The 20,188-nt window shown below is 40.2% G+C and overlaps 1 protein-coding gene across 2 annotated transcripts in view; it reads right to left on the minus strand.

Moving 5' to 3' along the window:
* Positions 1 to 5,245: 5,245 nt before the first annotated feature.
* LOC139817543 (dipeptidase 1) overlaps positions 5,246 to 20,188 on the minus strand; it is a 76,830-nt gene continuing 61,887 nt past the window's right edge. For both annotated transcript variants that reach the window (XM_071785741.1, XM_071785742.1), the window contains exons 10-11: positions 13,902 to 14,037; positions 5,246 to 8,314 (exon numbers count right to left, since the gene is read on the minus strand). In XM_071785741.1, the coding sequence (XP_071641842.1) occupies positions 8,198 to 8,314; positions 13,902 to 14,037 (253 nt within the window). In that variant the 3' untranslated portion in view covers positions 5,246 to 8,197. The remainder of the gene's footprint in view (positions 8,315 to 13,901; positions 14,038 to 20,188) is intronic.

The raw sequence follows: 20,188 nt of genomic DNA on the forward strand, positions 1-20,188 counted from the left end.
TGTTAGGCGGAGTGTAAAGTTGAAATATTGCTCCGTAAATATCAAATTGTACTAAAGTACCGAGCAAAGAACCAAGTGCTTCGCATTGTTATTAAGCTGGCTGTAGTAGGTACATAATGTACTTCCTGGCACGATGGCCTTAGTTGTGACAGTGTCCGGAGATGATATATTCTACACGTTGTGTGCCTGAGTACAAAATAACTATCTTCTGGATAAGAGACGTTATATGAGTCGATTCTTCCTGATAAATTATATCGTGTAATTATATGTATATCTAGTAATGCATTTATTAAATTAAAATTTTAGTGAAAGATATGTAATTTAAACATTTTTAAATTGTTTCCTTAAATTGTAGCTGATATAAATAACCAGATATATTTGTACATTTTATACATAATATTCCGCGTTACATTTGTAGAATTAAAAAGACATAAAAATCTTTCTCGCGTTGAGCGCATAATTGCCCGCAGCATTTTCCGCGTTGTTCTCGACGGATCTCATTCGAAGCTCATTCAGGCCCTCGTAGATGTTCTGCGAGGAGCATTAGCACGGATCGTAAAAAAACTAGCGATGTGCCCATGTACATATACCCACCTTTTGCGCCGACAGTTAACGATACGCAATTCCGTGCGTCATAAACCGCGGACATTCAATTTCGTTGCCGCGGGAAACGCGTGTTCTTGTTGGATGGATGAACGGACAGATGGACGGACGAACGTGTCGGGCGCAGAGTTCATAAAGTGTAGCATTGCGGCGTGAAAAAATAGCGGCCACGTTTGGGGATGCGGAAATAAGGAGAAAAAATATGGCTATCCGGCGGAGCGAGGAAATACTTGTGGCCTGCGCTCTCTCGACCCCGGGCTTTTCTCGCCGCTCGAAATTTATTCCGATACTTCGAAAATGTTTTCGGTCAGTACCTTTTGCTTAGCGGATGCAACGTAATTATGAGCTGCGAGATGGTTCGTTGCACTTTGCATTTATAGCGTATTCTGGGTAATTAAAGTCTTACGACTTTAATTTTGATTTTCTGATTTAGAGAATTAATCTAGAATTTCCTCCGGTGAAAATGTCAGGCTACTAATAGCTTTCAAACCATGATTGAGAAAAGAAATTTTTGTAGAGCTAAGCTTCTTTCAGATGTAGACTTGCTATTAATTTAAAGCTTATTTCTTCAAAAATTTTTTGTTAATTTTGAGTAAAGTTTACATTCTAAACAGGAATTAAGGCCTATAGTTATTAAAATATGTAACGCTAAATATTTACGACAAATAATAAATTTTTTTGATATTTTTACTAAGGAAGGACTAACTCCAAATTTTGTCAAGTCACCAATCCATCGATAGGTTTGTCTTATTAAGGAGATCGCGGTAGACGTATAGTCGATAAAGCGGAAAAGAGAAGAATAAGTAAACGGAAGCTATTTTCCAAAGTGAGCGACGCGCAAAGCCCGAGAACGTGAGCTGAGAAACGAGAGAAAACTCCATTTTCACGTCTCTCTTACCCTCTCTTTCTTCTTCTTTTTTCTTTATTTGTTCAAAGAAATGTGCCTTCGAAAGGATGATACGCGCGGGTGTTATCGCGTTGCTGTGGTTATTCTAAACAGTATTACGCGTAAGCAGATCACGACATCCAATCTGTGGTTGTTATAATGTCCACAATTTTTTCACGAAGATATTACAAACAAGGTGGTGTGCGGAATGCGAGATACACTGAATTTTTACATTGAAAAATTAAGATTATTCTCATTAGGAAAAGTTAAAGAAATTTAGAAGATAAACCGTTTCTAGAATAGCTTTTTCGAGAAATATCAAGATTGTTGCAGCTTGTATTTGAATAATAACATATTTTTATATACAGTGCGATCAGCCTTCATATATAAGATATTGTATGGACCTATACTTACTTCATTGTAAGAAAATTTTACCCCAAAATTTTAGGTAGGCCATTTCTCGATGTCGAAGGGATCGAGATGTGTTCCGCGTGCATCTATCTTCGTATACCGTGAAAAATTGACGCTTCCCACATATAGATCAAAGTGTCAATCGTGTCGCGGAAGATATATCTCTAGACTGAATTTATTTTTTTCCAAATGTTACCCAAAATAAACGTTTTTTTTAGTGGTAAATAAACGGAATTGTATTTGGCTACTGGTCCGTTAAAAACATTTTCCATGGTGCATTCTGCTGATGCTCAAAGAACGCAAATATCGCATATAAATGTCTACAACGGAAGTGCACGCGTGGTTATTTATGGAATACACAGCATAAATTATGTATGAAATTATATAGACTTACGGAGAAGTTTCGGTTTCTCCTTTATGTATGAAGTTTTACAAAGCGGAGTTATCGGAGTTATCGGGGGAAATAAAGCAGCGACGTATACGAATACATGACCATACGTGATGTCTCATCTTTTGAATAGCAAAGATCGCGTTGAATAATTAAACAGGTTATAGACAGCATATTTTATAAAACTCGTCGAGCTTCACGAACTTATTTCCTCTCAAATTTCGAATCGGCTTTTAATATATGGAAATATAATTTGATTACACTTATTTAATATCGGAAATTTGTCATGTTGGAAAAAATTAAATTACCTGAAGCTATTCATAAAATTCGTCTCGTAATTCTTGAAATCTGTCATTTCTTCCATTTTTAATGATTTAATTTAGATATATTACCTCGGTATAAAAAATTTCTAGCTAGCATGAGCGCAGTTAAATTATACATCGATCTATCTTTCGTCTTTTTAGTTCTTGACGGATGGGATGCGTATTTGCTTTCGTAAGATGACTATGAATGTTACGATAGGCCGAACGAGATAAAGTCGAGGATACTTGTACTGATCACGTTACGATATATATAATATTCACGAGGATGAGTCAGCTTCAACGACCAACGAGTTGGTCTCTATATCTTACTCCTCCGCGATAACCAACGGCGGTTATGTACATTGCGGGACGAAGGTTCTCAGCAGGACCGAGCAATCAAGGTTTACGATTGACCGAATCGTAAACCTGCTTCCACCGCGACAAGGTACGATTCCTTGATCGTATAAGCCGAATTCCGAGCCAGTGTTGGCCAAATTTCATACAAATGCGGCATTAATTCCATCGCCGCGCTCTACAGAGTGAACAGGTTTGCCGGTATCTCACGATGCCACCTCGAGGCACTGTAGAGATTCAGGACTCATATTTGTATCGCTCCAAGTCCGAAATTTCGGAGAGATATACTTGATCCACCTAAGGAGAGAGACTAGCTGATCTTAGTTCACCTTAGGCGCTTTCCGTGCGCTTAACTGTTTCAAACAGAGCGCATTGGTTAACCAGTGAAACTATTGTGTAACAAATCGTGTCTACATAATAATCCCATTATTAAGTTTGCATTTTTATTAATGAGATATAAATTAGAATCATACATGTGAAATTTATAATTTGCAAATTTTTTAAACACAGATACTTTAAGAGATATTTTCGTATGAAGCAGGATTAGAATAATTTCAAATAACTTAGCCAGCGCTATTGTTTGTTTGATTAATTATTCGGATAATTTTGTTACTATCTGAATCATTTATATTTAAATATAATAATTATTCTTTACCTTATCCAAAATTATTTATGTATTATTTGAATAATAAAAGTTCATATTTATTTTATCCGAATTATTAGAAATCATGCATAATTACGCGGGTTTTCGAATAATGGTCTTTTAATACAATTATTTTTTCCATCAGTTAAACAATTCATTATATATTGTATGTGGAACAAATTTTTAATGCGAATATGCCATCCTGAGCTTATTTCTGGTTGAGAGTGATAGCTCGAGCGTGTGTAAGTAAAATAATGCATCACGTGCTTTCTTTTCCCTTCCTCCCTTTCTGCCTCGCACTCTCTGTACACGAGGGATGCGGCTATAGAATTTTCTTAACTTCAAGACCTCTTTTTACTCCGCGCCTCGTGCTCACTTTGCGAAGCACTCAGGAATATCGTTCGCGAACTTTTTGCAAATCCAACAAATTCCGTCCAGGGGAACGCGAGCGGGCCGAGTGAATAACGCCGTCAGGCGTTTCTTAAAACGGCCGCGAGGTATAACTCGACGGTTTCATATTATACGTTCCCGTATTAAGGGATGAAATTTATAGGTCGAGTTTCCACCAAGTAAACTTAGCCGATATCTCGCCGGGAGGCGAAACAAAGAGTGGGCTCCTCTCAGAGGTTGGTACTCGCCACCTTCGCCGGAGACCCTCTCTCAGTGGTGGCCCCTTCGTTTCCGTCACCTTCCGCAACGTTCCTTTACTCACGGCTAGTTTCCTTCTTCTTTTTATCTTTCTCTCTATCCCCGTTCGTGTCTTCTCCATGTTTCTGCGGCGGAATGTCAGCCAAACGACGGCAAGAAAAAGCTGAAAACTGCTGCCGAGGTGATGGGAACGGATGCGAGGTGAAACGACGAAGAAGCGGATGGCGAGACGAGGGATTGAGATAGGGTGCGAGAGGGTGGGTCGTAACGGCGCGAGGTAGACATTGGAAAACGGGGGAAAAAAGTAGTTGCTTCCGAGACGTGGCCGTGGGGTGCGCGAAGAAACCGGTCGTCCATTCAGCTCCGCAGTCCGACGGTGAAAAGAAGCTTAAATGGTTTTTCCATGGCCGAATCCGGGTCTAAACGTGTCGAAACTTTTTAACGAGCTCGTTAGGGTTCTGGGAATGACCGGGAAATTAATTATCCTTGAAAAGTCGTCCGCTCATCTATGGGCATATGACGCTCCCGCTCTCTTTTTTTTTTTTCAATTTTCTCACCGTTCTCGCTCGATGACCACGCATTCACACGTGAATTCGCTCGGTAATCGTCGATTTTTTTTGTTTCCTACGGAAGAACATAAATTAGTTCCCTTTATAAGATTATGGCCCAAGAAAATTAAATTCGTTTGAGACACTAGAATCACAAATGACAAATTATTGATAATATTAACATTATTGATGTTATGTCTTTGTGAAATATATGAGATTTAAGAAGATATGTTTTTTTTACTGAATGTTAATTGATTATCATCAAATTTGATGTTTGCATAATTAATTTCTATCTTTCAATATGATTTATTTTAATATTCTTACACTTTTGGTTGGAATTCGTAATTTTCACAAAATATCGTAACCCGTAGATCGTCAGTACAAGTTAGACTGCAAATTATTAATGCTATGATACTTACCGAGAGATGTGGGGAAGGACCGAAATAAATGAGGACTCGGTCGCTTTTGCAACGACGGCGTCCGATTTGCCGTGAATTTATTTAGATACCAGTAACTTTCGAAACCTTATAGGATATTAGTTACGAGACTCGCGTTTCGTCGATCCCGTTCGCATGAAAATAATCGTTAAATTAGTCGAACGTTCTGCGCAAGGGATCGACTCGATTAACTCTCGATTGTATTGTGTTGCCTTCATCAATAGAAATAAATGAAATCTGAAATTTTACATATTTTCACGTACCCTTCGTAAAGCGTAATATTGCCCGGTAAAAACATAATTAAATTTCTGTTATTTATTTCAAATAAAAAACGTAACTTGCAAATATTGTTTCCGACACATTTTTCCTCTATTTTTTTTTAAACGATTCGCGTTGGAATAGAATTTGCCACGCAATGGAGAATTAACGACCATATCGTCGTGGCACAAGGGAAATCGATGCGTTCATTCGAGGCCCCGATGTAATCATCGAGCTCTCTCTCCGCTGTGATAAAATTTAGGTGCAAAACAGTTTATGCGAAAGCAGAGCCGCACGAGATGAAAATATCTTGCGACTCATCGGAATCGCATACGACGGTGCGGTATAATTACGGTATAGAATTTAAAAAATTCATCATTCAATTCGCGACACGCGCCGACGTATATGTACGTGTATACAACGTCAACTTCGACCGTGTAAAATCGTAGGAAAGGCTTACATTTTATCGAGCAACGTACTCGACTTACAATAGTCGACGTCGTTAGAGAGTTGCGTCGCGATTAGCCCCATTCGTAGCTCCCCGATGAATCACGATTGGTCAAGCCTACCATCTGGAATCGCAGTCGGCGAGGTTGAAAGGTCAGGTTTGAAAAAGAAAAAAAAAAAGAAATACCGCGAGAGTTACAATCGAGACACGATTTTAAATTTTTAGCTACCCATCGACGCGACTTCGTGTGCGCTTTGCGTCTAGATTAAAAAGGATCGAGGACACTCGGTGACCTGATTCTCCGATCCAACATGGCCGGCTTGACGTGTTGGAGGAATAATATGTTTTTCGACTTCAGGTACCATATGTACAAGTTCACACACACGCACAGACAATGCACGCACACACACACACACACACGCAAAAGCACGCGTCTCTCTTTCGTTCACGATTTTACATTCTCAACGATCGTTCACTCGTACTTGAATAATCGACAGTTTCGTCGTAAGTAATCGGTCGTGATGTATACATAGCATAATTATTGACTAGGACAGTTTTTTGGTTCCGGCTTCGACGAGGAAATCGCTGAGTACAAATTTTAACATCGAGTATGCCCGTGTGGCTAAATTGTTAAACGTTTTATACAAACGCGTTGGTCTTCGTATCGCAGTGATAAAGTGCATGTTTCCGCCTCGTTTCCATCGTCGTGCTAGTTTCGGATATTTCGGCCCTTCGCTTTTAGTCATTTCCCAGCCGCATTAACAGCTTGACTTGCAGCCAATTTGGCTCTTTTACCGACGAAAGCACGCGAGGCACGCTTTCTCATTTCACTATCGCATGACGAGTGTATGTATCAGTACCGCAACACTGTAATCGGATACCGTAGTGGTTTTCAATCATTTTACAAAATCGTATTCTCTTATTTGTTAAAATTTACCCAAATGTTTGATCCCGACTGTACGGAGTGTTATTCTTTGAAGTATAAACAGGCAAATAAATTGAATGATTCAAATGAGCGAATAAATTACGATGGACAAGAACACTAATTTGAATTATATAAAGCTTGCACGTTGGTGTTATCGAGCGCACTTAGCGTAATTCTGCATGCATTTCATCATACAGCGTACATTTGATTTTGCTTCTAGGGTAAGTAATTAAATTGTACAATGGCTCACCAATAGCTCGTTCGAGTAATCAATAGCACTACAATAGCACTACTCGTGGTAGTTTCAAATTAATGGGCCATCGCTTTATTAATACACGGTGCACCATTATTATTGCTCATTATCGATTAGACTGCGACACGGTTAATAAATATGACGATCTTTTCAAATGTGAGGCAAGTCGATTAAATTAAAATTAATTTTTTTTTTAATAACATTCTAATCTATAAAAGTCTATAAAGAAGCAATTAGGCATAATTTAATCAATCCCGTTCTAATTTTTCTTCGAGAGACGTCGAGTTGGCGTTGTTAAAATATTATATTAATTATATTTATTAATTATAATGAGAATTATTGTTCTGAATATTGCTCCAACGATTGTAACAATAATTAATATGTAATAAGAGAAGATCATGTATAATATATAACATAGATTATACATATTGCACAACAGATGCGCGATAATTATAACGCAGAAAATTTTACACGCATGAAGCAGATCGAGCGATAGAAGCTAAAAGACGGAAGTAAAACTTGCAAGTTAGATGTTACTTTATCTCTAGAGAGAACTTAGCGACATGTCTGGTCAATCTAACTGCAATTTTTATTCACGGCATCATGCCTTTAGTCGGTACTGACGTTTCCACTGACCGTCTCGATATCCTTTGCGAACACTCGCATTTCACGGCTGCGGCATCCCTGGCGGAAATCGCGTTTATCTACCTACTTACGTACAAAGATGAGAATCGTGAGTAACGTCGAGAAGGATCGAAAACGATAAGATAGAGAGAAAAAGAGGGAGAAAGAGAGAGAGAGAGAGAGAGAGAACGTGTGTGCATATCTGTATGTGCAGCGGATACCGTGTCGTCTCTAGGAGATGCGAGGGGTCGCGAACTTAGGAGTAAAGTTATAAAGGGTGAGTTTTACTCCCGCTGGGGCAGTGAACTTTTGCTCTCGCTTCTCTCTGTCCTGCTATTTCTCTTTCTCTCTTTCTCTCTCTCTCTCTCAATCTCCATCTCTTTCTCCCTCTGTACTTATCTCTCCGTTTCGATCACTTGACCGCTTGCGAGTTACGTTTCGCGGCGTTCGCCGAGAGGATTCCGACAGCTTAAGGCGCCATCAAACGCTTTATGTTGTAACGGCAGTAATCGCGACCGATTATATCCTCCTGTGGGATCTCCTCCTCCAGCGGCTCCATACCTTGCGCGGCCAGGTAGTCGCGAATCTGCACACACATAGAGAATGCTACGATGTAGTAAATGTGATTTATTGACTGCTAAAGCGTGGCTTACGCTGATTTATACGTTTAGCCCTTTGATACGCGTTACCATGGTCGTCGACCTGCATCGAAGCGTCTGGCGTTCGTGGAACAATACTACCAATCATAGTTTATAGCCGTCGATCACTCATTGTTAATCCGCGTACCTATATACGTCCATATGAATCGCAAGTGGACGACGCTAACAGTATACTCCTAGATTTGAAGATACAAATAGCTTTTGAAACGGTTAGATACACGTAAGAAGATTAAATTGCTCGTATCACAGTGAGCAGATCGATACGTTTACAAAGCGCGCGTTCGTCGCGGCGCGCTTGAAAGCCGGCTCTCCCCATTTTTCTTCAGTGCATTCCGGTGGCTCGTGAAAAAAGCCGATGAATTTTGACGCCGCGTCGAGCTTCTGAAACCCGCGTGGCGGAGGGGCGCGGTAAAGATGGAAGACCGCGCGCGTCTCGCGAATGTTCTCAGGAAAAATCGCGCCTGGCGATTGCCGTTGTAGAAGGTGAAATAAAAAGGTCGAAGGCCCGCGCGCCTCCCGGAACGAGCGTTCATGAAAGGCAAAGCTGAGCGCGCGCGCGCAGGGAAAAAAGATCGGCGCGGTGTACGGTATTTCACACGGACTGCACGGCGCCCATCAATTTTCGGTGAAGCCCATTAACCTTCCACGGGCCTTTACCCGAAAACGAAGCTTTCGACGGCTGACGAACGCGTCAGCGATGCTCGCGACATGCCGCCCTTTTCCGCGTGATGACGAAAAATCGCCGCAATGTACAACGTCGTGAATCGAAAGTCGCTATCTCGAGAAGAGATTAAAGCATTTGTAGTTTGCTACATCGATAGCAATTTACGGGTGCTAACAACAAAATAAGATCGATGATAAGAGAATTAAGAAAAGAAACTCCATATGCTTTTTGAATGACTTTTCGTTATTTGCTGTGATATTTTCCATGCTTTTACTTCTTTCTCGACTAATTATAGAGATATAAAGAATTCCGTTATACTCTGCTGGTTAATAGGCTTGACTAGATGTTCCGTCATTAAACAGATTGAAAGTACGTTGCATCTGCAATATTTGAAGAGAAATGAAAGAAATGAATGTTTCATATAGAGGAGAGATATAAAAAAATGTCATTAGATTTGAGATCCTTCCTGCGCTTTTCCCACGACGCTTCGAAAAGTATAAAATATTTTTTATAGCGTGGAGAGGAAGAGAGTTTTCCTGATTTGTACGGAAATTATCGATACAGCGTCGGTATGTAAAAAGCTTTTATTGACTTGGAAATGCCGGCCACGTTTTTTCTACGCTTTGTAAAATTTATTTCGCTTTCATAAAGTAAGAAAACGACGTTCTCTATTCGGGGCAGGTCGATCCCGGCGGAATACATATTAGGATGGCGGTGGCGTAAATTTCACTCTCACCCGAAATCCACCCAGTAGTTTTTCAATTAAACGAGCGTCACAGAAAGACGGCGTTCTATCACAAATATTTACGCCGCGTAAACGCAACTGCAATTTTTCGGTCATTACATGTACGCAGCTAGAAACCAATATTGTGCGAAGGAGATAGAAGAGCATATGGCTATTGTCAAAAAAGTGTAATAAGAGAAATTTTTCTACAATAATTTCTGTAGATAAAAGAACCATTGTAAAGCTTTGAACTTTTTCTCTTATATCAATAGAAATAAGAAATATAGTACTTAAAAAAACAAAGATAATTTTTCGATACCATTTAACATAAAACGAAAATTGTAACTGGCTCAATGTTTTTATTTCTCTCTCTTTCTCTCTTTTATGTATTTTAATATAAACATGAGAAGTAATTTAGAAAAGTGCACATATCACGTGTTACGTTAGACATTTATATTCATTTTTGTTCAACACTACACGACGTAAACCCTATATATGTAAAGCTTCATTTTGCCGCCCCGCTGAATTTCCAATTAAGGAATACAGAGAGCGATATAGCGGCGCGCATCTCTGGCTATGAGACAACGCAGAAAAGGAAATGAGAGGGCGATATAGGAGAACGTCGACAGTCTAATCAAATCCTCCTTTATTGTCGCTTTCATGCCTCGGGCGCGTAACGTTGTGGTATAAATGTCATGCAATATGGACGTCTCACAGGTGTAATAGCCTTCTCTTAGCCAATTTCTCCATATGCTCTGCTTTAAAACTGATATTTTTTTTCCTTCGAAATATTAGGCGCTCGAAGAAAAGTGACTGAGAGATTAAAAATTAATGGATGTTGAAAGATTTTTCTCATAAATGCGCAGACTGTCTTGTTACTGTTCATATTTTTCTCAATTTGGAGAGAGAACTGCATAAAGCTGAAAGCTGTAAATTTTTATTTTAGAAATTAAATATCATGAAATGAAAATTATTTTTGAACTGTGACATATTTGAGTTTAATACTTGTAACTTTTAATACTTGAGTTTTATACTTGTGAAACATCAAAAATTTGTGTATTACAAATATACATATTTATACTCATATATTGATCACAGTTTCGTATTTCTTGAAAATAGACACTTTGGCGGATTATAGTAAATCATATACTTGTCGAGACATATTTTACGTACTCCGATATTTACGATACGTAAAATTGTTTCGACGAGGTAAAATGCGGATGAAATGAGGGCAGAATTTGGATTGCACGTTTTCAGCAAAGTTTTACAGTGGTAAACATCGATACGCAGCAAGCCAATAATGGCACGGTATGCGCGATGCTAATAGCAATATTGCGTGTGCGCACTTTGATGATTGTTCATCAGTGGTTTCGCTAATGAAAGGAATTTGATATAATGAAAGGAAAAAGTCTTAAGAAAAAAGACCGAAACTCAATTCCGCTTTCCGTAAATCAATCTAACGAAAACGATACTCGCAATTACTAAAAATTATATTATTACTTTTTTAAAAATTGAATTAATTATTTTAGAAAGGGCATTATTATAAATTTATTCATGTTATTTCTATTATCACATTGTTTCTATTCCTCTGTTTCTGTTTCTAAGTCTGCTTTTATAAGCAACAATGGCAGAGGTAAAGCCTTCGCTATACGCAAATGTACATGTTTATAAAGGAGAGGAAAACAGCATGCATACGGTGTAAACCTCTTTCGCAACATTTTAAAAATAAATCCCTCTCAAAGGGAAATATGCGGATCACAGTTATTACAATTTATCTTAAAGAACAAAAAGGGTAGTAAAGAAAAGAAAAAAAGAAGCCCGACATTACCATGTTTCGAAGTGGCACGGTGATATACATATAATGCGAGTGTACACGACACTGATTGCATTACGCCCCAGGAATTTGCACGACTGTTTCCAGACGACGTACTCCTTACGGCGAGCGTTTGCCGGGGGGGGAGTACCGTGGTCTTACGAAACAGTATCAAAGTTCCTTCGAATTCCGTTCCTCTCCGTGCGAGGAACAATAGCGGAATTGAATTTCAAGGTAACGTAATCGCCACCGTTTTGTTCGCCGCGTCGTACCGTAGGCACGACCATTATTTCAACAATTACGACGTTTCTCGCCTGCTGTGTAACCCGGTCCACCACCAACGACGGTGGAACGGTGGAAAACGGCGATGAGATGGGTTGGAATTGCTCAAAGGATTTGCCCTTCGCCCAACCTCCTCGACTTCATCGCGATGAGAAGAGTGAAGGCGCAAATGCGCATGTGTATGTGTGTGTGTGTGTGTGTGCGTGCGCGTCTCAGGTAAGAAGATACGACTTCTTCGCGAATTTGCACATCGAGAATTAATGGCAAGTTGCCGTCTCCCAGCCGGAAGAAACTCATAAGCGCGGAAATTCCACGTGACTCGCGCTACAAATTACAATTTTCATATTCCGATAATCAAATAATATTCTCCGCGACCGGATCTGGAAAATTGCATCCGCCGAGTTAGATTGGAATAATTTAAAACGGCGCGGCGCGGCGAGAGACGCGCTTACTTGTAATACGCGTCCATTAGGCTTTCATTGTACCGCGCAGGTTAACGTCCCGCGGCTTTCTCGCGCGGCGCGCGTCCCTCAAAGTCGCGAGCGCGACGCATTTTTTCGCGACGCGATAATAAATCATCGAAGAATTCAGAGGATAATTTTAATTCCCCCGCTATTCGTTAGCCAGCGTGCGATCGCGCGCGGTCGCGCTATGTCTTTGTTCTTACGGAAACTGACGCTCGAGAATTGCCACGCGAATGCAAAATTTACGCTTTTACGCGTAATTCACCGCGGCGCGTTTATTACATTACGATTCGAATATATGTATATACAGATATATACAGGTATAACACACATTCTTCTCTAAATATAATAAACGACTCCTGCTTTGGATAACCCGCGGTTCCGTTGACCACACCGCACCGCAATTAAATTATCACAGTAATTTCAACAACGGCCATCCTGAGCGTCCTCAAACATCCGGAACATCCGGCGCACATAATTTCTCACATCATTCCTGTCGGGGCGTGTACCACCGGGTAATATCAGGACTGAAACATTTTCAGGTGCGCCGGAATTCTAGTAGGACGATCTGCATTCGACTGCACTTCGCGAAACTGGGCATTTAACATTGAAATATATGAGACATTAATCGAGTGGCCAAAGTGTAGAAGCCGAATTAAATTAGAGCAAGTTTAATTCAATTTTAATTAACCATTGGGGGATAATGAGTTGAATTTTTAACGATACGCTTCTCATTAACAAATATCGACACAATGTTACAAATGAATGAACAAAGAAGTTTATCGTTTTTAATCCTTTAGACACCGCAACTTTAATGCTCGGCAACGTTTGTGTCGATATTCTCCTTCATCATTATTTCGATAGAAAACTAGACAATAAAAAGTTATTATTAATTACTTCTCCTTTTTGTTAAGCGGAGAACAATTGCGGCTCTCGTAACTTTATACGTAATAGCGCCGCGTTGAGTTTTAATTAACGTTGACGAGCGAAAGAGGGTTCCAGATGCAACGATCCCCTCTCGAACGTTCGAGCTTATCTTTCGTGAAGTGTACTCATATTATGAAACGTCAGTGTTGAACGATGCTGAACGATACTTCAGAGCTTTAATACACACGTCACATGTAGTCGTGGCTGTACGTCGTAAGCGTGAATAAGATAAAGAGAGAAAGAGAGAAAGGGGCCCATCGGACGGGCTGGCGGATGGTGCCAGCTGGTTTTACGACTGGCAGCACTCCAAGGGAACAAAAATCACGGTCCGCCCGAGCGGCTTCTCTCTCGTCCGACGATGCAGCGCGCAGGCCGGATGCATGATTTGTGTGCTTTATTAAATCCGATATTGGTCGACTCGGCTAACCCGAACCAGGCCATCGGTTATTTCATGGTAGAAACGAGCACTCTCCTATGTTCTCTCTCTCTCTTTCTTTCTCTCTTTTCTGTCCTCCTTTTATTGATGCGACTTTTCCACTTTCGACACGCGTCCACTCTTTTCATCAAGCGATGCGAGAAGTTGAACCTGAGAGAGATGATTCTCTTCTCTTTTTCCCTTTTCGACTAGAGAATAATTTACCTGCTCCACCGCCTTGAACACCCGTATAAGATTCAGACCAGCCAACTTCTGAATGTCTTTCTCTGACCATCCACGCGCTAGCAATTCCGCGAAGAGCTCCGGGTACTTGCTGACGTCCTCCAGACCCGTTGGTGTCCTGAGGCAAAGAATTTATGATGAGACTTTATTGAGACTCGCAGATGAGACCGCGAAATGATCGATTAGAATAGAAATGTCATAAAAATCGAGCTGCGTCTTCTTTTAAGGCGTGAAAATTTCGAAGCTCAGGACGTTAAAGATATATTCGGAGATGTAATTATAAAACAAAATGTGTAATTATATTTTATCGGGATTCACGTTGCTAACATTAAGTTGGAAGAAATAAAAAATTTTTCAATATTTTTATTGAGTCTATGAGTTTTACAGACAAACTTTTGATACGTCTACTTTAATGTTTGAAAATAGCATTACATTCTTTTCAATCTAATAAATTAATCACACTAGTTTGATAAAAGAATTCATTCTTTTTCTTGAAAAAGAATGTGAAAAAGTCATAGAAAACGAAGTTTTGTTGCTGTGGTGAAATGACAGCTGGCAACTTGTCAACATTTAGAGTCGCATCCGATGGAGCCGCGAACAGGGACGAAAATGATTTCGTCTCTCTTCATCCCCGCGAAAATATTGTTTTAAAACACTGCGCTCTCGCGCTGCGATAAATTTTCGTCGCCGTGCGCGCCATAAAAGTCGATATGGAAATAATGTTCGTCCCGTGGAGCGCCAGCTTGTGAACGTACGGTGCGCACCAAGGCCACAATTTACATGAATATTTCCGCTCGATAAGATAGGGCTTTAATGAAGCAGAAAGCATCGGGGGTTTAAATTAGAAAACTGCTTGAAACTTTTATGGGTCCACCTATAAAAGGACTGCGCGTATTACCGCGGTAATTTTACGACACGTGCGATTCTTCTATCTATTGCACCGCGACTTGGTGAATTATATTTCCGTCCGCTTGAATTATTCAGTGTGTATATAGGTACGACCTTAACGCGATCACATTATAAAAAGCTCTCGTCTATTATGCATGCAAGCGGCGCGAATTGAAAAAGTAAATTAATATGTGCGTGCGCGAGATTAATGATGCAGCTTTTATTACGCTATTCTCCGGAGAGAGTGTCTCTTTGTCGAGAGAGGAGTAAGCGTCACCAGTAAGCTCTTTCATGAAAGGCGTTGAAATAATAATGCTAAACCAAACCACTTGTGTTTATTATTGATTAAATATTATTTATTCAAATTCTTCCCCGTATATTATCTCGGACATATTTCTCTCCCGTGAACAAATGTTTAGTTTGAATTATTTTGCGAAACGCGGCCGGGTTGTCTCTTCGCGTTTCCCCGATACGAGAGTAACGCTTTCAACCGTTGTGTTATGCTCCCGCTCTCCTTCGACCGTATATAAACCAATTTCGTACAGAACAATTATTTGCAGACTATTGCAGCTGTAAAAAATTGGACGTACGTTTCGCGCGTCAGGCGGAAGGGGCAGAGGTAAATTCGTGCGGAGGAAGGTCGCAAAGTACAATAATGAGCTAGTCGGGAAGCAGTCACGGATAAATTACACGAGTTACTTCGGGCGGTTTATCCTTCATTACTTTAATTACCAGTACGCCGGGTGACTGCGGCGAACTTACTTTACTGTGCTGAGAGAGGCACGCCGAGAAAGCGGGTCCGCCTTCCTACCTTATGCGATCCTCGCTTATAAGCCGAGGGCGAAAATGCGCTACGAGACCAAAATTCACTTGACCCGATTTAACGCTATCGCGGAGAATAATATACTCTGCGGAAAAATATTTTTTTAAATCACAGAAAAGGAAGTTACGGGTTTTTATTTTAACAAAGAGAGCTATTATCTCGAAGCTCAAAAATGTCCGATTTCTTATCTTTCTCGGGGCACCTTGTACATCCGAAAAGCATTAAGGATTGTCGAGATCATTTTGCGAATTGTCTGAATTACAATTGCATCAGAGAGTCATCAATTTAAATTTCATTCTTAGCAAAGACAAGATCATATCTCCTCGAACCTCGAATTCGCGATTCGAGAGTATCGGCTCGTCTGCGTTTATACATATATTTACTGAAGCAGTCATGTTCGGCTAGCATCGAGGCTACAGTTCCGTTAATTTATCTCCGGAATCGTTATGCGAACGAGCGCAATCGATATACCTCTCTCGTGCCACGAAGATATAATACATTGAATCGCCTCGCGTTACTGACGGCGAGCGTGGACGGGCCGATAAAAGGGGTTAGACTGAATTTCGACGTTCTCATTACGGGCGTTATAACGAGAGCTCGTAGAAGACCCAACAACAGTGCGGGGGTCGGAAAGCAGGGGGATGAGCTGTCGAAAGCTGCTCGGCTGACAATGTCGGGCCAACAAGAGCGGTTAGAGACTTATTCATGGCGCGTCGTGTCCCCGGCTGAAACTGGCAGTTATGCAACTGTATATTGTACGCATCGGCCGACCGCATCCAGAGGGTCGTTATTCCAATTTCGGAAATTTCCAAATCGAGTATGTCCATCATCATGCACTGACTGTAAACGCGAGATGATCGCACGCGATCCGAGAACAATGCGCTTATGAACGCCAATAATAATATTCGATTTTGATTTACGATGTTGATGGCCCTTTGGAAATAATTGTAGGCGCGAGATATACGATTTTGATAATATTTATCTAAAAATAGCAATTATTATTTTATTTATTTTCTGGAGCATAAATTCCTTCGAAATAAAAAGTAATTTTCAAAAAATCTACGAATATTCAGTTTATGCATATTGACATGTATATATATGAACTCATTTTAAGCTGTACTTTTTAGCATAGTTAATGAAGCTTACTTACAGATTCCCTAGAGCTTCGTGAAGCACAGATAAAAAATGTTTTATTTAAAAGTTATTAAAAGTGCAAAACTTTTTGCCCAGCACTTTGATTTCTTTCGTCCATGATCGGGAAAACAAATAGACATCGCATCCCCAAAGGGTACAATATTCAATGTAACTGGATCGCGCTATATTTTTACACTGTTGTTTACTAACGGGTAGAATTTTATATACATATAGAATTATATATATATATATATATATATATATATATATATATATATATATATATATATATATATAATAAAATTTCGACTATCAAGATGATGAAAACTAATGATGATTAAGAAAGTAAGATTATGTACAGTCATAAATTACTCATATGTACACTGTACATATAGAGAATGAACGGTATACGTGGAATTTGTTGTGTAACCACAGTTACAAATAAATAGTTGTGCTTCGGGCGATTGTGCATTGATGAAAATATTGACCTGTCGCAAATGCCACAACCGTTCGTCGTGACTCGTGGATGTTAGCCGGTTTCAAAACGTGACGGTCCGAGGATCCGGGGTGCCGCTGTAGAGAGCTGTTGACTGACCAGCATGGTCACAAACGTTGTTCCAATTCGCGAAATTTCCAATCCTGTCCGCCGTCTCTTTGTCGAGAGACCGATTGAGACCGAAAGAGCGTGCGCGACCGCTTCTCTCCGCCGCGCGAATACTTCTCGCCGCGCGCGGCGAGATACCTGGCGGCGAATTTATGCGGGCTAAATCCGTAGTAAAAATGTATGTCCGCGCAACGCGGAGCGCGTAAAAGTACGTCATCGAACAACGACAACGCGGTTAGCGCGGGGATCGATTCGCCTTTCTCGGGCGCGAGGCTCGCTTTTTTACTTTTTGCCCGTCTTGCTCGTATCTCGTCTATTTGCCCGTCGGTGCGACCGAATCGAATTCAAAAATGCCGTTTCCGCGGGAAAATACGTTTCGCTCAACCCTAGTGACAGTGATTTATGGACGGGGATGAAAAGCACGAAGCCCGGTGGATCGTTCCGCGAAAGGAACGACACGCGGATTCTCGGTTCCCCCGAGAAAACCCGAGGCAGGAAGTGTCCATCGACGATCGCTTCGTCCTTTTTCGCGATCGTGACTTGGATGTTAAAGGACGATAAGACTTTGGACGTAACATTTACCTTTTGCTATCGCAGGCATAGGATGCTGCACAATTTTATATCTGCAATTCTCTGTGACTTCCAAATAAACTATTCTTCAGCAACAAATGTTTCTATGCATTTTTAATTTTTTATGTTAATTGAACATTGCATTAAGATTCCATTAAAATGAAGGCCGATTGAAATTAAACAGATAATCAAATTTATTATCTATTTGCATCTAATAATTTGTGAAAAGAGCAGTTAGTTTCTCAATTTAGAAAGAAAATTTATTTGTAATTTGAAAGAAACCTTCTCTCAAGTCTCTATATATACTCTCTCTTCGCTTTAGAACTTTAGATTTGACACATCATCTTTATCCTAACGATATGCGCGATGCGCTAACTCTTTGATCGTCCATATAAGCGGCTACTCTTGGCTCTTGGATACTATATACTTGGATGCTGTAACCGGCCGTTGAAGGCGCCGATATGAATTTTAATCTGGCGTAAAAGCTTATTGGGGCCGGCAGGACTATCAGCAGCCCCACGTCCTGCCAGTTTTAACCTCCTCGCCCCCGTACTTCCTGCGCGTCTCGTCGTCTATCTCCGCGCGTGACCCACTCTCCCTCTTTCCACCTTTAGAAATAATTAAACACATCCTCCAACGCTTTTTCCGACCCATCTCGTACGAATATTCCCGTCGCTTCTCGCTTTCATATATGAGAGCTACCGATTTGTATAACCGATGAGACGGATACTTTCTACGATTAACTGACTGAAATTTTAACAGTTTATTCAGACGAAAACGATGACTTTCTTCCCTCTTGGCTACGCCAGTGTCAGTATTTTTTCTAGATATTAAATGGAAGACATATAACTGCACTTTGGCTGGAATCCCCAGAACTTTTGCAATAAAAGAGCCTTTGCTTGATTTGAAATTATTATATATAATGTTGCGATAATATATTTAATATATATTATCTTATTATTATAATAATATTGATAATTCAAAGAATGTTTTTTCTAACTCGTTTTGCTTGGTCGAATAAAAATAAAGGTTATTGATGAAGGAAGCTTATGAAAAACTGATATCGTTTTTAGAATTCGCATATTATAATAGTCGCAGATTATAGTCGATTCAATTTTCAGGCAACACAGCGTGAGTTTGTCGACCGGGTATTATATATTATTTTGTTATTTGCTTCAATGGAGTTATTTGTAGCCGTGTCGCAATGTGGACATGGTAAAATTCACGAACTGAAACGGCTGACGAAGTGGAAATGCAACGGGCGTAGCAATAAACGCATTGATCGCCGAAGAATAAATAGCGTCGTGCTTTCGGCTTTCGTGTATTTCGGACCAATTTCCTACGTGGAGGCAATGAGCCACTAGCCGGCGTTATCCGCGAATCGAGGGTTTCCCTGCGGAACGGTTCCCCCGATTAGCTCGTTGAAATTTTAACCACGCGCTGTCAACCGGTGAGTTAATTTAACGTGCAATTAAGAACGCGGCGTTTCTGTCGTGGATTCAGGCATGACTGTTTCTAATGCAGTTGTCGGCACGGTTTCTGCATGAAATTCGAGGACCGTAATTTCCTTTCCGCGGGACAAATTGCTGATTAATTTGGCAAATAGCTGATGTGCAAATTTGCCATTGGCAAACGTGCATCCTCCTTGAATTGTTTATTGCTACTGTTGATCGCTACTGCGACTACTCTTGTTGAGTTTATAATTATAGGTTGACAAGACTTTTCGAAAGATTTATTTATTTTTTTCACGTCCATGGCTATATTCCCGAAGATTTTTAGAACTTGTCGATTTTGAAGATTTTACTCTGGCTTCGAGAAATGCAAATATCGAATTTTTTATATCATTGCAGTTGCACATGAGAAAATGTTTATTAAAAATTATGAAAATTTAAGCAAATTCTGATACGATATGACGGCAAATGGATTTTCCAGAAAAATGTTTTATAGTAATCTATTTCTACTGATATTCGCCTGTTGCGATTAATACGTTGAAATTTCGACCACGAATGTTAGCTGAAACGCTTCACCGTACGATTCGCCGTACGTGATCCCTCTGACACGGAAATAACATCGTTTTATCTCCAAAATTAAATATACTTGCGAGAGAACGGTTTTTGTCAGCAATGAAAGCACGTTATCGAATTTATTTCGCCACGAATTCGCCGCGAATTCATATAAAAGTCCCCCCGGCGGATAAAATGCGCCTCTCCTCCCTAAAAAATTTGATCGATTACTTTTCGCATGCTCGCG

The sequence above is a fragment of the Temnothorax longispinosus genome, chromosome 8 (genome assembly GCF_030848805.1).
Source record: "Temnothorax longispinosus isolate EJ_2023e chromosome 8, Tlon_JGU_v1, whole genome shotgun sequence".
NCBI lineage: Eukaryota > Metazoa > Arthropoda > Insecta > Hymenoptera > Formicidae > Temnothorax > Temnothorax longispinosus.